At 48.8% G+C, this 20,105-nt stretch overlaps 1 protein-coding gene across 3 annotated transcripts in view; it reads left to right on the top strand.

Annotated features, from left to right (window-relative positions):
- Nucleotides 1–20,105, top strand: part of EZH2 (enhancer of zeste 2 polycomb repressive complex 2 subunit) — a 58,905-nt gene that overhangs the window by 29,227 nt on the left and 9,573 nt on the right. For 2 of the 3 annotated variants that reach the window (XM_066585373.1, XM_066585375.1), the window contains exons 4-15: nt 961–1,077; nt 2,005–2,125; nt 9,590–9,736; nt 9,840–9,942; nt 12,253–12,416; nt 12,975–13,066; nt 13,535–13,775; nt 14,416–14,585; nt 14,792–14,886; nt 17,599–17,639; nt 19,006–19,131; nt 19,650–19,828. In XM_066585373.1, coding sequence (XP_066441470.1) covers nt 961–1,077; nt 2,005–2,125; nt 9,590–9,736; nt 9,840–9,942; nt 12,253–12,416; nt 12,975–13,066; nt 13,535–13,775; nt 14,416–14,585; nt 14,792–14,886; nt 17,599–17,639; nt 19,006–19,131; nt 19,650–19,828 — 1,596 coding nt within the window. The remainder of the gene's footprint in view (nt 1–960; nt 1,078–2,004; nt 2,126–9,589; nt 9,737–9,839; nt 9,943–12,252; nt 12,417–12,974; nt 13,067–13,534; nt 13,776–14,415; nt 14,586–14,791; nt 14,887–17,598; nt 17,640–19,005; nt 19,132–19,649; nt 19,829–20,105) is intronic. The other variant, XM_066585376.1, reaches the window with a different exon arrangement.

Raw genomic sequence — 20,105 nt, 5'->3', positions numbered from 1 at the left:
TCGCTTGTTATTTGGGGTTATTCACCAAGCATGGAAACCTATCCAGATGAAAAAACTAGAAAGTTGATCCACTGCATGCCAAGAGTAAGCAAAGCTGCCAAACAGGTGAAGGGTGGGTGTCTCCAGGAGCCCAAAACTTATTTCCAGATTCCGAGAGTCATTTGGAATCTGGTATATTCCAGAACGTCAATGTTTTTTTACTTTTTCTTCCCAAATTTTCCATCTTAATGGTAAGCCATCTAGCTTCTGGAGGCTGCTGTCCGCAATGAGCGTGCGTGTTGTCATACTGTGACGTGACAATAGGCAGACCTTCAAAGCTGGCAACAACAGAAAAGTGTTTTTTGTGCAAATCCTGTATCCACTTGCTGGTATAATCCTTCTGACCCGTAGAATAAAGGTAACCTGATATTCATGCCACACTGTGAACGCCATAAACGCAAATCCCAAACACAATGGGGAATAAGCTTTTTCTCCATTGGTCCCCGGTAAATAAAAAAACAAGTTGCTCAATACTTTTAGATGTACCCAACGTTGGTTCTTATAAAGACTAGAACCCGATCCGATTTTTTAGGCAGAATGTTTTCCTTTTTTTTAGGCTTTTCAGGACTTTTGTTTACCTTTTTTTTATATCCATTATTACATCTGGTAACTTTTTTTTTGTTTGTTTTTTGCAGAACCATGCTCGATATATACATCAATTATAAGATAAACAGTAGGATATAAAAAAGGTAGTTTTATAGGAGAAAAGTACAAACAATACAGAGAAGATTATTAAATAGTTACTTGATGCCATAGAACACACGGCTAGAGAGATGACTGATGGTCCATCTATAGTAATGGTGCGCACAGCCTTGGCTACCCACAGCTCGGTGTGCGGCGGGGCTGAAATCTGTATGAACCTGTTTCAGCTGTGATGTTTTGCTCATTATTAATTTGATCTTGTCTTTTTTAACCCTTTAGTGCTCTGTGACGAGCGATTTTGATTTTCCAAAACAAGTCATCCCTCTTAAAACACTGAATGCTGTAGCCTCTGTGCCTATAATGTATTCTTGGTCTCCACTCCAGCAAAACTTTATGGTAAGTTGCATGCCGAATATCTATCTGTATCTATCCTTATTTACTCTACCACAGAGAATCCTACTCTAGATCTCCCCCCACTAATATGGTGCCATCCATAGAACACCTCTACCTTCTCTTAAGTAGTTTGGAAGAAAAGATGTCCGTATGCCAAATTTGGTTTGACTTTAGGCTATTTGTGGCAACAGCACCTGGGGTTCCCTGGTTTATGCCCTTTACTCCTCCAAGCAGAATACGGTCTTTGCTGTGGAGCTCCCAAGCTGTTACATGTGCAGATAGTCCCAGAAATGTGTCTGCTGATGCTGCACTGGGCTGAGGCCTGGTATGTGATGGTGTGGACAGGGCTGTAGTCAGGGATGGTGGCACAGGGGCAGTAACAAGGTCCGACCTGAAGGTCAGGACAGGCAGCAGACAATGGCAAAGTCAAGAGTACAGAGCCAAGGTTAGGGAGCACAGAAGTCCAGAATAGTCAATGTCAGGGAAGGGTCAGAATCAGAACAAACACAACCAGGGGCTTTGTCACAAAGGATAGTAGGTGACCAATTGCTTAGGCCTCCACCCTAGGGTGTAAATGCCTGATATAGAGAGTATAGTAACAGGATTGGAAGGGGGCGAGTTATGGAAGTGTGCACTGGCCCTTTACGAGACTGGGAGCATGCAGCGGAGAAGGACCGAGTTGGAGCTCGGCGGCGACTACCTGCACGAGCAGGTGAGCTGCGATTAAAGTGCACGATGAAAAAAAAAAACAATTGGAACCTAAAAATTATTGCAGGTGGGTGTAAGCCTTAGCAAACTCGCTGAATGACCCTATTTTATGTTGGAACCATGGATGCACAGATCTCGCTTCTGTAAACAAAGTAGCTGCAGTTTACACACCGCTTCATAGTTCACTGTATTTACTTCAACTTCTTCACTCTTTCTTGCCAGGTAGAAGATGAGACGGTGCTGCATAACATTCCTTACATGGGAGATGAAGTATTGGATCAAGATGGGACCTTTATAGAAGAACTAATTAAGAACTACGATGGAAAGGTTCATGGAGACCGGGGTAGGACCACTAGCAAGTTGGGCTATTGGAACAGGCTGGTCGATCTGACCGATGTATTCAGTTGTAAATCCTTTAGGTGGATTCTTGGCGTATGGATGAGGAATGTGGTGAACTCTGGTGTGACTGGGCCGGGAGGGCTTTGTGTAGATCTTCGACAAGACCTGAGCAGTTGGATCATTTCATTATTATTATAAATCTGTATTCTAAAAATGGTGGTGAGATCTCTGACGGGTTCCTCTGAGCATCTGCCCCACTTGTCCGCACTTGTTTTCCTACATGAGGCCCATCATGTTCTCATCTCCTTTGCCTGGGGAAGAGGGGTAGGGGGGGGGGGGGGGGTACATTTTTAGATATCTGCGATATTTATGTCCTTGATTGAAGTCTTTTATTTGGCCGGCTGGTAATTACTAGTTTACAGCTGTTAGTGGACATGTTGTGTTTCCAGCCAAATCTCTTGGCAGCCATACAAACCTGTGATTCTGTAATGACCGTGGGTCTGGCAGAGCCGGTGGGAAAACAGCCATGTAAAGGAAAGAATCGGGGCTTTTTATAGTCCTTAATAAACCAATGTGCAAGAAAGGATGGAACAGATTCGGCAAATAATGCATTCGTTATTGATTCTGCAGGAAGTTTTTAATGACCTTTCTGTTTTGTTTTAACTAATTAAACATGACACAATTTTCATTCCAAGAATTCTCCGGAAGGCCAGATTCACACGGACGTATTTACACGCACAATGTGCAAAGCCTAGAACCCAATGAGTTCAATGGCACGTATTTTTCCTGCGCCTTTTGGTCACACAAAAACAACGCCGCATGCTCTATTTTCTTGTACATTTGCACAAGAAGTCAGAGGATGCACAAAGGCACGCGCAAAAGGCTAGGAGATGCGGGATACGTTGCATGATTTTGCTGCATTTCAGCAAACTTTGACTTTGCCACCCGCGAATGTATGTGCCTTGCAGGTGCAAAAAGTGTAGTGAAATACGCTGATGCACGCGCAAAAAAAGCATAGTTCATGCGTGCGCAAATACGCATACGCTCGTGTGAATCTGGCCTAATAGAGACCTAATTGGCCACTTTAGAAGAGACACCTGCCTTTGCAGTTGGAGCTTCCCTGCATAGACATTAGACACGGCGCCTCAGAGTTTTCCGTGGATCAGTTTGAGTGTGATTTCTGTTTTCGGCTGGTTTTACACGGGCAAGCGCGATATCAGGCTGAGCAATTCGAGAGGAGGATGTTCAAAATTGCTCTGACAGACAGGCAGTGCACAGTCAAACAGATTGCAGCTGCAATGTTGGTACTTCAGCTAATGAGTCCAAGCGCACCACTCGTAGTTCCTCAGCACTGATGGCTATATCAGCAGACGACCGTTTCGAGTGCCATTTCTGCTTAAGAGACACAGAATGATAAGACTCCATTGAGCAAAACTTGGATCACTGAGACGGGTTAGATGTCTCCAGATATCTCCTGTACCATGCTGATGTGTTAGAATTTAGTGCAAGCAGCATGAACTGATGAACCCTTCCTGTCAGCTGCTCAGAGCAGTCAGTTCTTCCATCTTATGTGCAGCAATTGCAAGAAGCTTCCTGTCCGCAATTTTCCTGCAAAATGATTTCTACACCTAGTGGAATCCATTCCCCAATGAATTGCTGGGATTCTGAAGACCAAAGGAGGTCCCACATGCTACTAGATGGGGGTCTCAAAGTGACCCTTCAGTGTATATGAGTGTGTATGTAAAGGATGGAATGCCAATGATTGACATTGACCTTTTGACTGTTAGTGGTTACAAAAGTGTGATACGTCTGTAAAGAAAATCCAGATACTCACAGTTGTAGCTTCCCTGACCTGATCCTGATCCTCTTCACAACAGGATCGTCAACACACAGAAGAAAAAATACTGCTAGTTGGGGTTCACGTTGAAAAAGTGCTTGACGTGTAACTGTGCTTGAGGGGGAAAAACAAAAAAATTCTTGACATATTAACATAGACGTAAAAAGTTATGCTTACTGGGTTTCCAGGTGCTGAGACCCCCACCGATCACAAGAAAGAAGCAGCGGAGTTGCTCATCCGAGTGCAGTCTCATCTTACTAGCTCAATAGAAAGTCTATGAGCCAGTCAAGCTGCTAACAACCACTTGTCCATGCGTGAGTGAGTGACTTACATTCTCGCCCCTGATCACATGAAGGTGACTTCATCAAAGGTCCTTCATCCCTCCTGAGTGAGTTACGTGCTCTGCCCCCAATCACATGATGGTGACACACATGGCTGCTGTCCGGCTAGGTGTTAGTATTCCATAGCAACTGAGGCCACAGGATTTGTAGGGGATGGAATACTAATTAATGCCTACAGCAGCCGTGTGCTTACAGGACCTGTCATGATGTCACTGTCATGTGATCATTCACCTGTGTGGGAGGAGTCCAGGGTCACATGACCAGGGGGTGGTCAGTGTGTGCAGGACTATGCTGTGCTGCTTTTCATCCCTGTTGTATCAAGTGTATGTAGCAGAGCTGTGTGACGTGCATGTAGCAGAGCTGTGTGTCTGTCCGTGTGACGTGCATGTAGCAGAGCTGTGTGTCTGTCCGTGTGACGTGCATGTAGCAGAGCTGTGTGTCGTGTCTGTGTGACGTGCATGTAGCAGGGCTGTGTGTCGTGTCTGTGTCACGTGCATGTAGCAGGGCTGTGTGTCGTGTCTGTGTGACGTGCATGTAGCAGGGCTGTGTGTCGTGTCTGCGCGACGTGCATGTAGCAGGGCTGTGTGTCTGCGCGACGTGCATGTAGCAGGGCTGTGTGTCTGCGCGACGTGCATGTAGCAGGGCTGTGTGTCTGCGCGACGTGCATGTAGCAGGGCTGTGTGTCTGCGCGACGTGCATGTAGCAGGGCTGTGTGTCTGTGCGAAGTGCATGTAGCAGGGCTGTGTGTCTGTCCGTGTGACGTGCATGTAGCAGAGCTGTGTGTTGTGTCTGTGTGACATGCATGTAGCAGGGCTGTGTGTCGTGTCTGTGTGACGTGCATGTAGCAGGGCTGTGTGTCGTGTCTGTGTCACGTGCATGTAGCAGGGCTGTGTGTCGTGTCTGTGTGACGTGCATGTAGCAGGGCTGTGTGTCGTGTCTGCGCGACGTGCATGTAGCAGGGCTGTGTGTCTGCGCGATGTGCATGTAGCAGGGCTGTGTGTCTGCGCGACGTGCATGTAGCAGGGCTGTGTGTCTGCGCGACGTGCATGTAGCAGGGCTGTGTGTCTGCGCGACGTGCATGTAGCAGGGCTGTGTGTCTGCGCGACGTGCATGTAGCAGGGCTGTGTGTCTGCGCGACGTGCATGTAGCAGGGCTGTGTGTCTGCGCGACGTGCATGTAGCAGGGCTGTGTGTCTGCGCGACGTGCATGTAGCAGGGCTGTGTGTCTGCGCGACGTGCATGTAGCAGGGCTGTGTGTCTGCGCGACGTGCATGTAGCAGGGCTGTGTGTCTGCGCGACGTGCATGTAGCAGGGCTGTGTGTCTGCGCGACGTGCATGTAGCAGGGCTGTGTGTCTGCGCGACGTGCATGTAGCAGGGCTGTGTGTCTGCGCGACGTGCAGGTAGCAGGGCTGTGTGTCTGCGCGACGTGCAGGTAGCAGGGCTGTGTGTCTGCGCGACGTGCAGGTAGCAGGGCTGTGTGTCTGCGCGACGTGCAGGTAGCAGGGCTGTGTGTCTGCGCGACGTGCACGTAGCAGGGCTGTGTGTCTGCGCGACGTGCACGTAGCAGGGCTGTGTGTCTGCGCGACGTGCACGTAGCAGGGCTGTGTGTCTGCGCGACGTGCACGTAGCAGGGCTGTGTGTCTGCGCGACGTGCACGTAGCAGGGCTGTGTGTCTGCGCGACGTGCACGTAGCAGGGCTGTGTGTCTGCGCGACGTGCACGTAGCAGGGCCGTGTGTCTGCGCGACGTGCACGTAGCAGGGCCGTGTGTCTGCGCGACGTGCACGTAGCAGGGCCGTGTGTCTGCGCGACGTGCACGTAGCAGGGCCGTGTGTCTGCGCGACGTGCACGTAGCAGGGCCGTGTGTCTGCGCGACGTGCACGTAGCAGGGCCGTGTGTCTGCGCGACGTGCACGTAGCAGGGCCGTGTGTCTGCGCGACGTGCACGTAGCAGGGCCGTGTGTCTGCGCGACGTGCACGTAGCAGGGCCGTGTGTCTGCGCGACGTGCACGTAGCAGGGCTGTGTGTCTGCGCGACGTGCACGTAGCAGGGCTGTGTGTCTGCGCGACGTGCACGTAGCAGGGCTGTGTGTCTGCGCGACGTGCACGTAGCAGGGCTGTGTGTCTGCGCGACGTGCACGTAGCAGGGCTGTGTGTCTGCGCGACGTGCACGTAGCAGGGCTGTGTGTCTGCGCGACGTGCACGTAGCAGAGCTGTGTGTCTGCGCGACGTGCACGTAGCAGGGCTGTGTGTCTGCGCGACGTGCACGTAGCAGGGCTGTGTGTCTGCGCGACGTGCACGTAGCAGGGCTGTGTGTCTGCGCGACGTGCACGTAGCAGGGCTGTGTGTCTGCGCGACGTGCACGTAGCAGGGCTGTGTGTCTGCGCGACGTGCACGTAGCAGGGCTGTGTGTCTGCGCGACGTGCACGTAGCAGGGCTGTGTGTCTGCGCGACGTGCACGTAGCAGGGCTGTGTGTCTGCGCGACGTGCACGTAGCAGGGCTGTGTGTCTGCGCGACGTGCACGTAGCAGGGCTGTGTGTCTGCGCGACGTGCACGTAGCAGGGCTGTGTGTCTGCGCGACGTGCACGTAGCAGGGCTGTGTGTCTGCGCGACGTGCACGTAGCAGGGCTGTGTGTCTGCGCGACGTGCACGTAGCAGGGCTGTGTGTCTGCGCGACGTGCACGTAGCAGGGCTGTGTGTCTGCGCGACGTGCACGTAGCAGGGCTGTGTGTCTGCGCGACGTGCACCTAGCAGGGCTGTGTGTCTGTGCGCGCGACGTGCACCTAGCAGGGCTGTGTGTCTGTGCGAGCGACGTGCACGTAGCAGGGCTGTGTGTCTGTGCGAGCGACGTGCACGTAGCAGGGCTGTGTGTCTGTGCGTGCGACGTGCACGTAGCAGGGCTGTGTGTCTGTGCGTGCGACGTGCACGTAGCAGGGCTGCGTGTCTGTGCGTGCGACGTGCACGTAGCAGGGCTGCGTGTCTGTGCGTGCGACGTGCACGTAGCAGGGCTGCGTGTCTGTGCGTGCGACGTGCACGTAGCAGGGCTGCGTGTCTGTGCGTGCGACGTGCACGTAGCAGGGCTGCGTGTCTGTGCGTGCGACGTGCACGTAGCAGGGCTGCGTGTCTGTGCGTGCGACGTGCACGTAGCAGGGCTGCGTGTCTGTGCGTGCGACGTGCACGTAGCAGGGCTGCGTGTCTGTGCGTGCGACGTGCACGTAGCAGGGCTGCGTGTCTGTGCGTGCGACGTGCACGTAGCAGGGCTGCGTGTCTGTGCGTGCGACGTGCACGTAGCAGGGCTGCGTGTCTGTGCGTGCGACGTGCACGTAGCAGGGCTGCGTGTCTGTGCGTGCGACGTGCACGTAGCAGGGCTGCGTGTCTGTGCGTGCGACGTGCACGTAGCAGGGCTGCGTGTCTGTGCGTGCGACGTGCACGTAGCAGGGCTGCGTGTCTGTGCGTGCGACGTGCACGTAGCAGGGCTGCGTGTCTGTGCGTGCGACGTGCACGTAGCAGGGCTGCGTGTCTGTGCGTGCGACGTGCACGTAGCAGGGCTGCGTGTCTGTGCGTGCGACGTGCACGTAGCAGGGCTGCGTGTCTGTGCGTGCGACGTGCACGTAGCAGGGCTGCGTGTCTGTGCGTGCGACGTGCACGTAGCAGGGCTGCGTGTCTGTGCGTGCGACGTGCACGTAGCAGGGCTGCGTGTCTGTGCGTGCGACGTGCACGTAGCAGGGCTGCGTGTCTGTGCGTGCGACGTGCACGTAGCAGGGCTGCGTGTCTGTGCGTGCGACGTGCACGTAGCAGGGCTGCGTGTCTGTGCGTGCGACGTGCACGTAGCAGGGCTGCGTGTCTGTGCGTGCGACGTGCACGTAGCAGGGCTGCGTGTCTGTGCGTGCGACGTGCACGTAGCAGGGCTGCGTGTCTGTGCGTGCGACGTGCACGTAGCAGGGCTGCGTGTCTGTGCGTGCGACGTGCACGTAGCAGGGCTGCGTGTCTGTGCGTGCGACGTGCACGTAGCAGGGCTGCGTGTCTGTGCGTGCGACGTGCACGTAGCAGGGCTGCGTGCCTGTGCGTGCGACGTGCACGTAGCAGGGCTGCGTGCCTGTGCGTGCGACGTGCACGTAGCAGGGCTGCGTGCCTGTGCGTGCGACGTGCACGTAGCAGGGCTGCGTGCCTGTGCGTGCGACGTGCACGTAGCAGGGCTGCGTGCCTGTGCGTGCGACGTGCACGTAGCAGGGCTGCGTGCCTGTGCGTGCGACGTGCACGTAGCAGGGCTGCGTGCCTGTGCGTGCGACGTGCACGTAGCAGGGCTGCGTGCCTGTGCGTGCGACGTGCACGTAGCAGGGCTGCGTGCCTGTGCGTGCGACGTGCACGTAGCAGGGCTGCGTGCCTGTGCGTGCGACGTGCACGTAGCAGGGCTGCGTGCCTGTGCGTGCGACGTGCACGTAGCAGGGCTGCGTGCCTGTGCGTGCGACGTGCACGTAGCAGGGCTGCGTGCCTGTGCGTGCGACGTGCACGTAGCAGGGCTGCGTGCCTGTGCGTGCGACGTGCACGTAGCAGGGCTGCGTGCCTGTGCGTGCGACGTGCACGTAGCAGGGCTGCGTGCCTGTGCGTGCGACGTGCACGTAGCAGGGCTGCGTGCCTGTGCGTGCGACGTGCACGTAGCAGGGCTGCGTGCCTGTGCGTGCGACGTGCACGTAGCAGGGCTGCGTGCCTGTGCGTGCGACGTGCACGTAGCAGGGCTGCGTGCCTGTGCGTGCGACGTGCACGTAGCAGGGCTGCGTGCCTGTGCGTGCGACGTGCACGTAGCAGGGCTGCGTGCCTGTGCGTGCGACGTGCACGTAGCAGGGCTGCGTGCCTGTGCGTGCGACGTGCACGTAGCAGGGCTGCGTGCCTGTGCGTGCGACGTGCACGTAGCAGGGCTGCGTGCCTGTGCGTGCGACGTGCACGTAGCAGAGATCTGTGGCGCATTGCTTCACCATAAACACCGGTACTATATAATTTTCTAATAATTCCTAGCCTTTAGCTAGCGAGTAGTGACGGCGCTTGGATGGACACTTCTACTACTTCATTCTAGCAATCGGTGGCGATCTTGGCACCTGGACCCCCACAGATCAAAACTTTTAACAAGTCCCTATGATATGACAAAAGGATTTTTTTTTTTTTTTTTACACTTTAAATCTTGAGTGTTGGAATGAAGCCTTCAAATAGAAGCTTTTTATTGACATTGTTATGTTTGTGAAGTCCTCCTGGCTGCAAAAGAAAACTATTTATCTTAATTTTTTTAAAATTCTCGCAGAATGTGGCTTTATCAACGATGAAATATTTGTGGAGCTGGTGAACGCGCTCAGTCAGTATAGTGATTATGAAGATGATGATGATGGAGAGGACAATCAGGATGATGAGCATGATGACAAAGAAAAGGATCATGAAGCCAGTATGGACGGTAATTAGAACATATAATAACAGGAAGAACATTTATGTGGCTTTTTTCTGATTCTTAATCACCTGAATGTCTGGACTGAAGTCTCCTCCTTCTTCCCCAATAGACAAGGTGGCTCGTCTGCCACGGAAATTTCCTTCAGATAAAATCTTTGAAGCGATATCCTCCATGTTTCCTGACAAGGGAACCACCGAAGAATTAAAAGAAAAGTAAGACTTTTTATAATTATATATACGTAGTATAACGAAAGCATCTATCAGTTATAACGCGTCTGTTATACGGGCCAACTATACAGTATATTACCAGGAGATTAGCATTTTACAAGGAGGTCTCATCTCTGATCCAGCGCAAAAATATAAGAAGTAGCGCTGCATGCATGGTAAAATGTTGGGCAGCTGAACGGAAACCGAACGGACTCCCTGTTATAATCAACGGAGTCCGTTCAGTTCTGTCATAAGTTGGATCCTTTCAGCCGGGAAGTTCCCTTTCCTGCTTCCCAAACAGAGCCGGATAATGGAATCGCCGCCGCAGATATGAAAGCAGCCTTACATGGTGGATATTACTTTAATGTTTTCTCCTTAACCCGTATAATGAAAACAAAGATCTGGTACCGTGTTAGCCAGTAGAGCAAAATGTGATTGTTCTCAGCAAGAGAAACGACGTAATCTTGTAGATATGATACCTTTTAATGGCTAACAAAAATACATGATGTAATAATAGCGAGCTTTCGTACCAACGCAGGGTACTTCTTCCGGCTTATAGATTGGATCTGAAGAGGCATGCATATTTATACACACTTATAACATACATACTTATGACAAGGCACAGATATGGATGTGATTGGTTCGCACTTAAAAGGAATTCTGCAACAGCAAACAAACTTTTTTTTGTCTAGGCACTGATAGCGGAGTGAAAGTTTTATGGTCCCTAAATTACTGTTGGAGGGGGGAAAGTCAGCAGGCTTGAATTGCTACAAGAGATACACAAACATTTTTAGCTAAACACTGATAAGGGAGTGAAAGTTTATGGTCCCTGAATTACTGTTGATGGGGGTCTTATCTGTATAATAAATGTCTCACACTTCCCATTCACGCATAAATCCTGGGGAATAATTTAACCCCGTATTCAGCGTGTCAAAGGTTGTTATCAACTTATATTCCCAAATTCTTCTGTGGTTTTGTGACTTGAAACCACCCTTCAATATCAAAACTCTCATATCTCCTATGTTATGTCCACGGTTAGAGAAGTGCTCGGCCACAGGTAATTCTCTTTTTCTGTGTTCAATCGTGTGGCGATGGGATCTCATCCTGGCTTTCAGTTTCTGTCCTGTTTCTCCAACATAAAGACCCCCAACAGGACATTTACTGCACATGATCAGGTACACAACATTGGACGAGGAACATGTAACTGGTCCCTGGGATCTTTACTGCGGACAGGATACGGATCCCCAACACACAGCAGGACTATAAGATCCAATCTTCAGATCCAATCCATAAGCCTGAAGAAGAACCCTGCGTTGGTTCGGAAGCTCGCTATTATTACATCATGTATTTTTGTTAGCCATTAAAAGGTATCATATCTACAAGATTACGTCGTTTCTCTTGCTGAGAACAATCACATTTTGCTCCTTAACCCGTTAACGCTACAGGATGTACAGTTACCTACTAGAGGTTCTGGGTTTGTATGAAGGGGTTGATCCCGCTCCATACAATGTGGGTGCTGGCTGTTTCTTACAGCCAAAACCCTCCGCAACAGCTGCAATAAGTCACGCCGCTGATGGGAGCCGTTAACCCTTTAGTTGCCATCGTCAATACTGACGTCTAGGGGTCCCACGCTGCCCATTACCCCCGCGATGAGATTGCGGGTAGCCGTGCGTCTGCTATGGCAGCCAGGAACGTGGTGAGCTATCGAAGGTCCTTGTCCCCAATGGGAAATAAAAAAAGATGTAAAAATTAGTTTTAAAAACTTTTTACTAATTATTACAAAAAGGTATAAAAGTTTGTTTTTTTTCTTTTACAGATGCCTTAGCCATATTTATAATAGAATGTAAATAATAAAACCCCAAGACACATTTGTTATTGCTTCATGCGCAAAAGTCCGATCTTTCAAAGTGACACATTTTTTACCCCGTACGGTGAACCATCGTGAGAAAAAAGTATGTACAGCAGAAAAAATTTATATAATCAGACCGACCCATAGAATAAAGTTATCGTGTCATTTTTGTTGCAGTGGGTTTTTGCTATAGAAACACTTTAGCCATTTAGAATTTTTAACAAGTTTTTCAGTACAGTATACGGTACATTTAAATAGTACCATTAAAAAATACAACTTGTCCTGCAAAAAACCACAAGCCCTCAGACAGGAAGGGCGATGGATAAATAAAAAAAGAGTTTTCATTATTTTTTTTTTCCAAAGGGGAAAGAAAAAAAACAAACATGGAAAAAATAAAAGGGTCCGCGTCCTTAAGGGGTTAAATATGATATTGACTTTGACATTGTCTTTCTTATTATACCTATCAGATACAAGGAATTAACGGAGCAGCAGTTGCCAGGAGCCCTACCTCCAGAATGCACCCCAAATATTGACGGACCAAATGCAAAATCCGTGCAGAGGGAGCAGAGCCTCCACTCATTCCACACTTTGTTTTGTAGGCGATGTTTCAAGTATGACTGCTTCTTACATCGTAAGTTCGTGTTCTGCTTCAGTCTTTGTTTGTAGGACCCCCCACACATGTAGATTTACTGCCAGCTTCTCATCAGATGGGAAGGTAACTTCACATTATGGATGCGGTCGTCGGCTGGGATTTACAAACCTAATTACAACAAGGCACCAAATTCAGTCTTCCCTCAAGCCTCCTAGGGTTGCCTGTCCACGGGCGATTATTTCGTTCCCCGCGGCGATAATCCGGCCGCAGGTAATGCAGTGAACGCTTTCCATAGTGTTGCAATGGGAAGCGCAGCCCCCTGTCCACTAGCAGAGAATCGTAGCAATTCTCCGCTCGCTGGATTCAAATCGCAGCATGCCACGATTCCCTGCGGTGAGCCCATCTGTCAGATAGACTCAGCACGGAGACCTAACAGCTCACCCCCCTGCTCCCCCCGTCGGATATTCCATCATGGCCGAGGACAGGGGGCCTAAGCAGTTTTATACCACTTATATTTATTGTATTCAGTACAAATGTCTAATATGTTACTTAGTGATTTCTTACATTTCGTATAATCTGATTCTGTTTTATTTAAAGCTTTTCATGCCACTCCCAATACGTACAAAAGGAAGAATAACGAAGGTGCAAATGATGGGAAAGCCTGCGGACCCAATTGTTACCAACTGTTGGTGAGCAGAATTTGTTATCTGGTTTAAGTGTTTGTTGAAAGTAACTTATTAAACTGCAGAAACCTTTGAAGTGCAGATTATGACTTCCATTACTAGACCTTTCAAGGGTGGCCAGAGTCTAAGGTCTCGGTCAGACTAGCTTTTATTCCGCGCACGAATAGGCGCGCAAAAAGATCGCCCCTCACATGTGGAAAAGATGACATGAACGCGTAGGAGTCTATTGAAAGCACGCTCCACAGATGGGACAGGTCCTATCTCTGCGCGCACTACGGACCTTTAGATGTGAGTTGCCCTCGCATGTCCTATCTTTGGTAGGTGCAAGTATTTTGTGCCTCTAAAAAAAAACATACATGTGAACACTTTCATAGGATAGCATTGGTTCTAATAGACGCAATCTTTTTACTCGCCTATCCGTGCGCTGAAGAAACACTCGTCTGACTGAGGCCTAAAGATGCCTATGTCCTATAGGAAGGAGCAAGAGAATTTGCTGCAGCGTTAACCGCAGAGAGGATAAAGACCCCACCTAAACGTCCCGGTGGCCGCAGGAGAGGTAGACTTCCCAACAGCACCAGCAGACCCAGCACACCAACAGTTAATGTTTCAGAAGCAAAGGACACAGATAGTGACAGGGAAGCTGGAACTGAAACCAGCGGAGAGAGCAATGATAAAGAAGAAGAGGAGAAGAAAGACGAGACCTCCAGCTCCTCCGGTAATTGACCTGATTAGTAACTGAAAATCCGCTCTGGAGAAACTTTTTTTATTTTTTTTTCTAGGGTGCATTTGGCATAACGAGCATATTGGGGCTAATAACGTACTTGCTTGATGAGTCCACAGTTGTCCCACGTGACCTCCGCTGTGGCCAGTTGAATCCTTCTGCTGTGTGGACAGGGAGTGACTTCTCTTCAGTCCTGTAAGGGTTTATTCTGCAAAAAAGTGTCAGAATTTGCATCGTTTTGACGCATATCCCTACTCTGAATTTGCCCTGTCAATGGGCAAAATTTGCACGCAGATACGTGCCCAAAACGGTGTAAAAAAGGCATGGATTTTCAGGCAGGATTAACACAAAGCATTCCATGGTGTGACCATAAGAGCAAAGTAAAGTCTGTCTCGCAGGAAAGCATAGAGACTGTGACTTCTGGCTGTAGGAGGGTCCAGCCAGTCACCGTGTGGGACAACGCTCATCAGTGAAGGGATTGGCAAGTATGTTATGTGCCCCAATATGCCCTTTATGCCAGGTGTACCCTGGGGAAACGATAGTTTCCCTGAAACGTGTTCCTTTAAGTAGATGTTAGTTGTGATCATCAGTTGCTCGCCATCAAACTGAGTTTATTTATCTTCTCACTTTAAAGAAGCGAACTCTCGTTGCCAAACACCGGTCAAAATAAAGCCAAATATTGAAGCCCCCGAGAATGTGGAGTGGAGTGGAGCTGAAGCCTCACTGTTTAGAGTTCTCATTGGCACCTATTATGACAACTTTTGTGCAATTGCAAGGTTGATCGGTACAAAGACTTGTCGACAGGTAATTATACTTGTGTTGGGGCCTTGATGAAATGTATCTGAGGACAGCAGAAGGTTGGTAATACATCTGCTTGTGCCGCACCATGAAGGTCTCCTGGAGCTCCGGAGACTGGGGCAGTACAGATTAGATGGATACAATATGGTTTCTATCTTCTTCTTTCGCAATGCAATTTTCAACAAATGTAATAAACGGAATGCCTGTTGCAGGTGTATGAGTTCAGGGTAAAGGAATCTAATATCATTGCCCCAGTTCTTGCTGAGGATGTAGATACGCCGCCAAGAAAGAAGAAACGGAAACACAGGTACTATTTTTATTTAATTGGGCTGAAGATGCGCTTGTGTTCTTAGCTGTATGTAAGTGAGAGAGGACTTATTAGGTTACACTTCATATAGCGTTAGAGGGGTACTTTGTAAGCCCATCCATCCTTTATGTAGGACCTGACTGCTCTCCTGTCACATCTGATTTCATAAAATTGTAAACAATTAACAAACATTAAATAAAATATATAATAACAATTATAACTAACAAATGAAGTGTAACCATTCAGATACAACCACATGGTCATAGGCCCCCGTGGGCTGATCCTGCAGGGTGTACATGGGCAACATCCTCAGATATACATACACAAATCATCTCTGTTGCAAACTTCCTTTGTTGTTCCGCTTGACCCAGCCAGCCAACCATTCCAATCCTCATAGGAGGGCCGAAATGGTGCTCGCCGGGCAAATGACAAAAATAAGAAAAAGAGAGAAAAAGAAGAGAAAGAAAAGGAAGGGAGGGGGATAAAATGTGATTGTTCTCAGTGAGAGAAACCAAGTAATCTTGTAGATATGAGACCTTTCAATGGCCAACAATAAGACATGATTTTATAGTGACCTTTCCAACCTACCGTGTTTCCCTGTAAATAAGGCACCCCCGGAAATTTGCAGAAGTCCCAAATATAAGGCACCCCCGATAGTAAGGCATAGTAAAGTGTGCAGACAAGTCAAGAGGCCTGTCCCCTGCTGCCATCCCCGTTGTCTCCTACCTCCAGATGTATAGGTAGATCTGCAGACAGTCTGCTGTTATCCTGTCTCTGCTGTGCTGTTGTAAGCTCCCCTTGCTGGCTGGAAAAGTGCATACTATACGTTCTGTTCCTGCTGTACATGTCTGCTGTGATGAGCTCCCCCTGGTAGCCGGAAGCTGCAATACCATCCCTGCTTACAAGTGGTACAGGAACTTCTGTCTGCAGATAGGTACGTTACTTTACAACCCTTATTTTTTATGGCTCTGTGTGTGAGTCAGGCACCCTGTGTGATTCTTAAGGCTGGGTTCTCACAGAGCGTATTTCCAGTAGAAATGTCGCGGTTTGGCCACAGCGATAAACAGCGAGATTTCCGCCGGGAAAGCGCTGCTTCAAAACCCACGGCACTCAGCCGTTTATTTTGAAGCGACCTGGCTGCACGCTTTTCTGTTTCTGTGGCCGGTGAATCCGCACCACAACACCGGCTTCTCCCAGCTTTGCCGTGACAGATTTGCTGTCCCATGTGGATGAGATTTCTGAGATATTTCGTCCACAAAGCTGGCCAATTGAGGGATTAGCGGCCACAGACAGATTTGCCGCGGCGAAATAAGACACCCCCTGAAAATAAGACGTAGTGCATATTTGGGAGCAAAAATTAATATAAGACGCATCTTATTTTCGTGGAGACAGGGTACTTAGGGTTCTTCCTCGGGCTTAAGGCCTCCTGTCCACGGGCGATATGTCACTGTATTATCCACGGTGATGATCCGGCCGCGGGTAACGCAGTGAACGCTTTCCATAGACTTAATTATGGAAAGTGCAGCCCCACGTCCACGAGTGGAGAATCCTAGCGATTCTCCGCGGTGAGCCGGTCTGTTCTTTCCCCTGTGGCGAAATATCACTAGCAATGTTCCGTCACGGCCGTGGACAGGCAGCCTTCATGAAATAGATTTGAAGAGTCATAAAAAAAAATAAAATATATATATACATATACATATACATACATACATACATACATACATACATACATACATACATACACACATACACACATACACACATACACACACACACACACGACAAGGCACAGACATGGTGGGATTAATTTGCACCACCCTACTCCTCTCTACTTGTTCTGTTCTGGTATAAATGTTATTCTTTTAAGTGCAAATTGATCACATCATGTCTGTGCCTTATACAGTAGTGATCCCCAGCAGCACTCCTTACCAAAAAAATTGGCCGGATCTTCACCATGCAACAGCCGCAGGGAACCTGAGCACATCCCACAATAGAATCCAATATAACTCGCTTGAAAAAGACTGTTTGGTCGAAATGCGCTGGATGTCTGGATGTCATTGGAATAATAAAGTTTTGATACGCTCTTTTGCAACCTGGATGCTGCTGCTCCATTTATATCATGCCTGTGCCTTGTTTGAAAGCTTGCTGTAACATCGTGTATTTTTGTTAGCCGTTAAAAGGTATCATATCTACAAGATTACTTGGTTTCTCTTACTGAGAACAATCACATGATTTCGTAAATACTTGTATTCCCATGAAGTATCAATGCCGGAGGACTTCTCCTTAGAGTGCTGCCTTGTACCATTCCTACAGTCCTGCAGTGATTGGAGCGTGTAGTTGGCACGGTGCTCCTTGGCACAGGTCTTTTCCTCTTTGTGTATGGTGATTGGCCTCGCACCGTGTATGGGCACACTCCATTGACAAGGTGGAAGTAACAAAATATTTCTTATTGTTCAGATTGTTGCACTTGTTTCACTGCAGCCGTTTTGTCCCACAGTACAAATATTAGTTCAATTATCCTCTTACAAACGTACATTCAGCGATCGCCTTCAGTGTAGAGAATGCGGCCGTGGAATGTATTTTACAACTTGCTACACGTTGTTGAATATCTTTGGTTCTTCTATCAATGTCTTCTACCCCATTGAGCTCACACTTTTTATTATTGTGCTTTTTTTTTTTTTCTCTCTAATGCAGAAATGTTCACTTTTGCAGGTTGTGGGCCGCACACTGCAGGAAGATTCAGCTGAAAAAAGGTTGGTCTGTATTTTAGAGCCTTTTGTTCTGGTACTTATTGTAGCTTACATTTTTCGGCTCTGTTCACATGGTCGAGTTTTGTGTGTTGCGAGATGCACAAAACTCACATGAATGGGCTTATTCACATGAGCGATGCTGTGAGGATAATAATTGCAGCACGTTCCATCTTTGGGTATCTGCCACTCTGGACCCTCTCGTTAGTGCCGTTCAGCCATCGACCCACCGCTGTTTACATGTATCACTTCTGCAGTAGACACAGCGGCAGACTGTTACGTACAACTCCCAGCATGCACAGGGCTCGTTTAGTGCCAGTGCTATAGCTCCGCCCACAGCTCACAGGTCCTACAACTTACTAGGACCAACCTCCCTCTCACTGGGAGTGCCAGAGAGCCTGCTGAAGCCGGCAGACCGGAGCGTCCGACACTGTGAACTGCACATGAGCAATACAGCGCCTCCACTGCTGTCCTCCCATCATGCACTGCTCACATGAAGTTGGAGGCTTTAGACAGGGGGAGAACTAGCAATTGTGGACAAGATAGCAGAGGAAGTGAAGATATTTTTCAGGCGGAGGGTCATGTGACATAGATCGAACATTAGAAAAGTATCTAGACCCGGTACAGTGAGCCTATTACAGAATGACTTTTTGTGATGATGTGCTTTTGATTTTAAAATGTTAGTCTGTGCCCGGAATACCCCTTTAATAGAGCCTACGGCCAGCGGCTGTCCTGCATGGAAATCCTCTTTAAAATTCTGCCATATACTCCCGTGAACCTCATGCACTCAAAACCTGCCTACTGGCAAGTAATATGGGGCACGTTACTGGAAAATTAGTGAAACTGTCACTTACAGAGGAAATGATGTGCAAGTATTGCCCACAAGTCATAAAAGGTTGGATAATCCCTTTAAGTCATTAATGACCACCAGTTGACCTTTTTGCTAATAGGCTTTCTTCTGATGCATGCATGGGAAGTCCTGCACGTATAGCAGGAACACCGCTACCTGATGACGGCTGGATGCCGGCACTAACGAACGGGATTGGAGTTAGCACAGAACCCAGCAGTTTGAACCTGAATGCAGCATCCAAGAGACTGATGGAGAGAGCTCCTCTGTTGCCCATTAGCCCCAATGATGTGATTTCGGGGTGCCAATGGGTTGCTGTGGCACTTGGAGAAATAACAATTGCTTGTGGGGTCTGGTAGGCTTGTAGCATAAACCGCAATACCGAAGTATTGCCGTGTAATAAAAGTAAACTAAGTTTAAGACGCTGATGGGACAAAAGTAAAAGAAGGCGTATTCCAAAGTGATACAATGTAATGTCAAGAATGATTTGATTTTGTTTTATAATGTGTAATTTCATTTTTGCAGATGGTTCCTCTAATCATGTTTACAATTATCAGCCGTGTGACCACCCTCGCCAGCCTTGCGATGGCTCTTGCCCCTGTGTGATTGCACAAAATTTCTGTGAGAAGTTTTGTCAGTGCAGCTCTGAGTGTAAGTTAAAGCTTAAAAGCAAAGTTTGAAGATCTGCTTTAGGCTTCCTTCACACGATGGGGGATAAGTATCTGATCAGTATGGGTCCGACCACTGGGACCCCAACTGATCATGAGAACAGAGGTCCCGCGTGTCCCCGAATGAATGGAGCAGTGGTCACATGTGCTTACATCCTCTCCACTCATTCCAATGGAACTGCCAGTGATAGTTGAATGCTTGTACTAGTCTATCTCTGGCAATCTCATTGCAATGAATGGAGCGGTAATGCACACGCTTGACCACTGCTCCATTCATTCAAGGACACTCGGGGCCTCTGCTCTAAGATCAGTGGGGGTCCCAGCAGTCAGACCCACACCGATCACATACTTATACCCTATCCTGTGGATAGGGAATAAGCTATTCTTGTGGAACATCCCCTTTACGGGTTGTTTTTTTACACGTGTGTTGTTTGTTTTGTTTTTTTTGACTGATTTATGTCACGTTAATCGTTTTTTTTTTGTTTTTTTTTTTAATATAAGGCCAAAACAGGTTTCCAGGATGCCGTTGTAAAGCACAGTGTAACACCAAGCAATGCCCATGTTACCTTGCTGTGCGGGAGTGTGACCCAGACTTATGTCTCACCTGTGGTGCTGCTGATCACTGGGACAGCAAAAATGTGTCATGCAAGAATTGCAGCATTCAGCGGGGATCCAAAAAGGTGGGTGTCACTTGCCTAATCTCTCCTATTACTTTAGGAATTTAAATACATGGAGGTAAAGCGCTCAGCAAATTAATGGCCGATGCCTCTTGCATGTTTATTAAGGTCTGGGCCGTAGGAGTAGTATCAAGGTACAGAATCCGGGTATTTACACTGGTGCTTGTATCCAACTGAAAGGGACAGGAGAGAGGAGCGCACTGTCAGGAGACCCCGTCAGCCCGGTGTACAGAACACTACCAGGGATGATGACTGGCTCATGGAGCTCCTTCCTCTCGCC

This window comes from Eleutherodactylus coqui, chromosome 12, assembly GCF_035609145.1.
Source record: "Eleutherodactylus coqui strain aEleCoq1 chromosome 12, aEleCoq1.hap1, whole genome shotgun sequence".
NCBI classification, from domain to species: Eukaryota; Metazoa; Chordata; class Amphibia; order Anura; family Eleutherodactylidae; genus Eleutherodactylus; species Eleutherodactylus coqui.
This window is presented reverse-complemented; position numbering and strand designations above follow the sequence as displayed.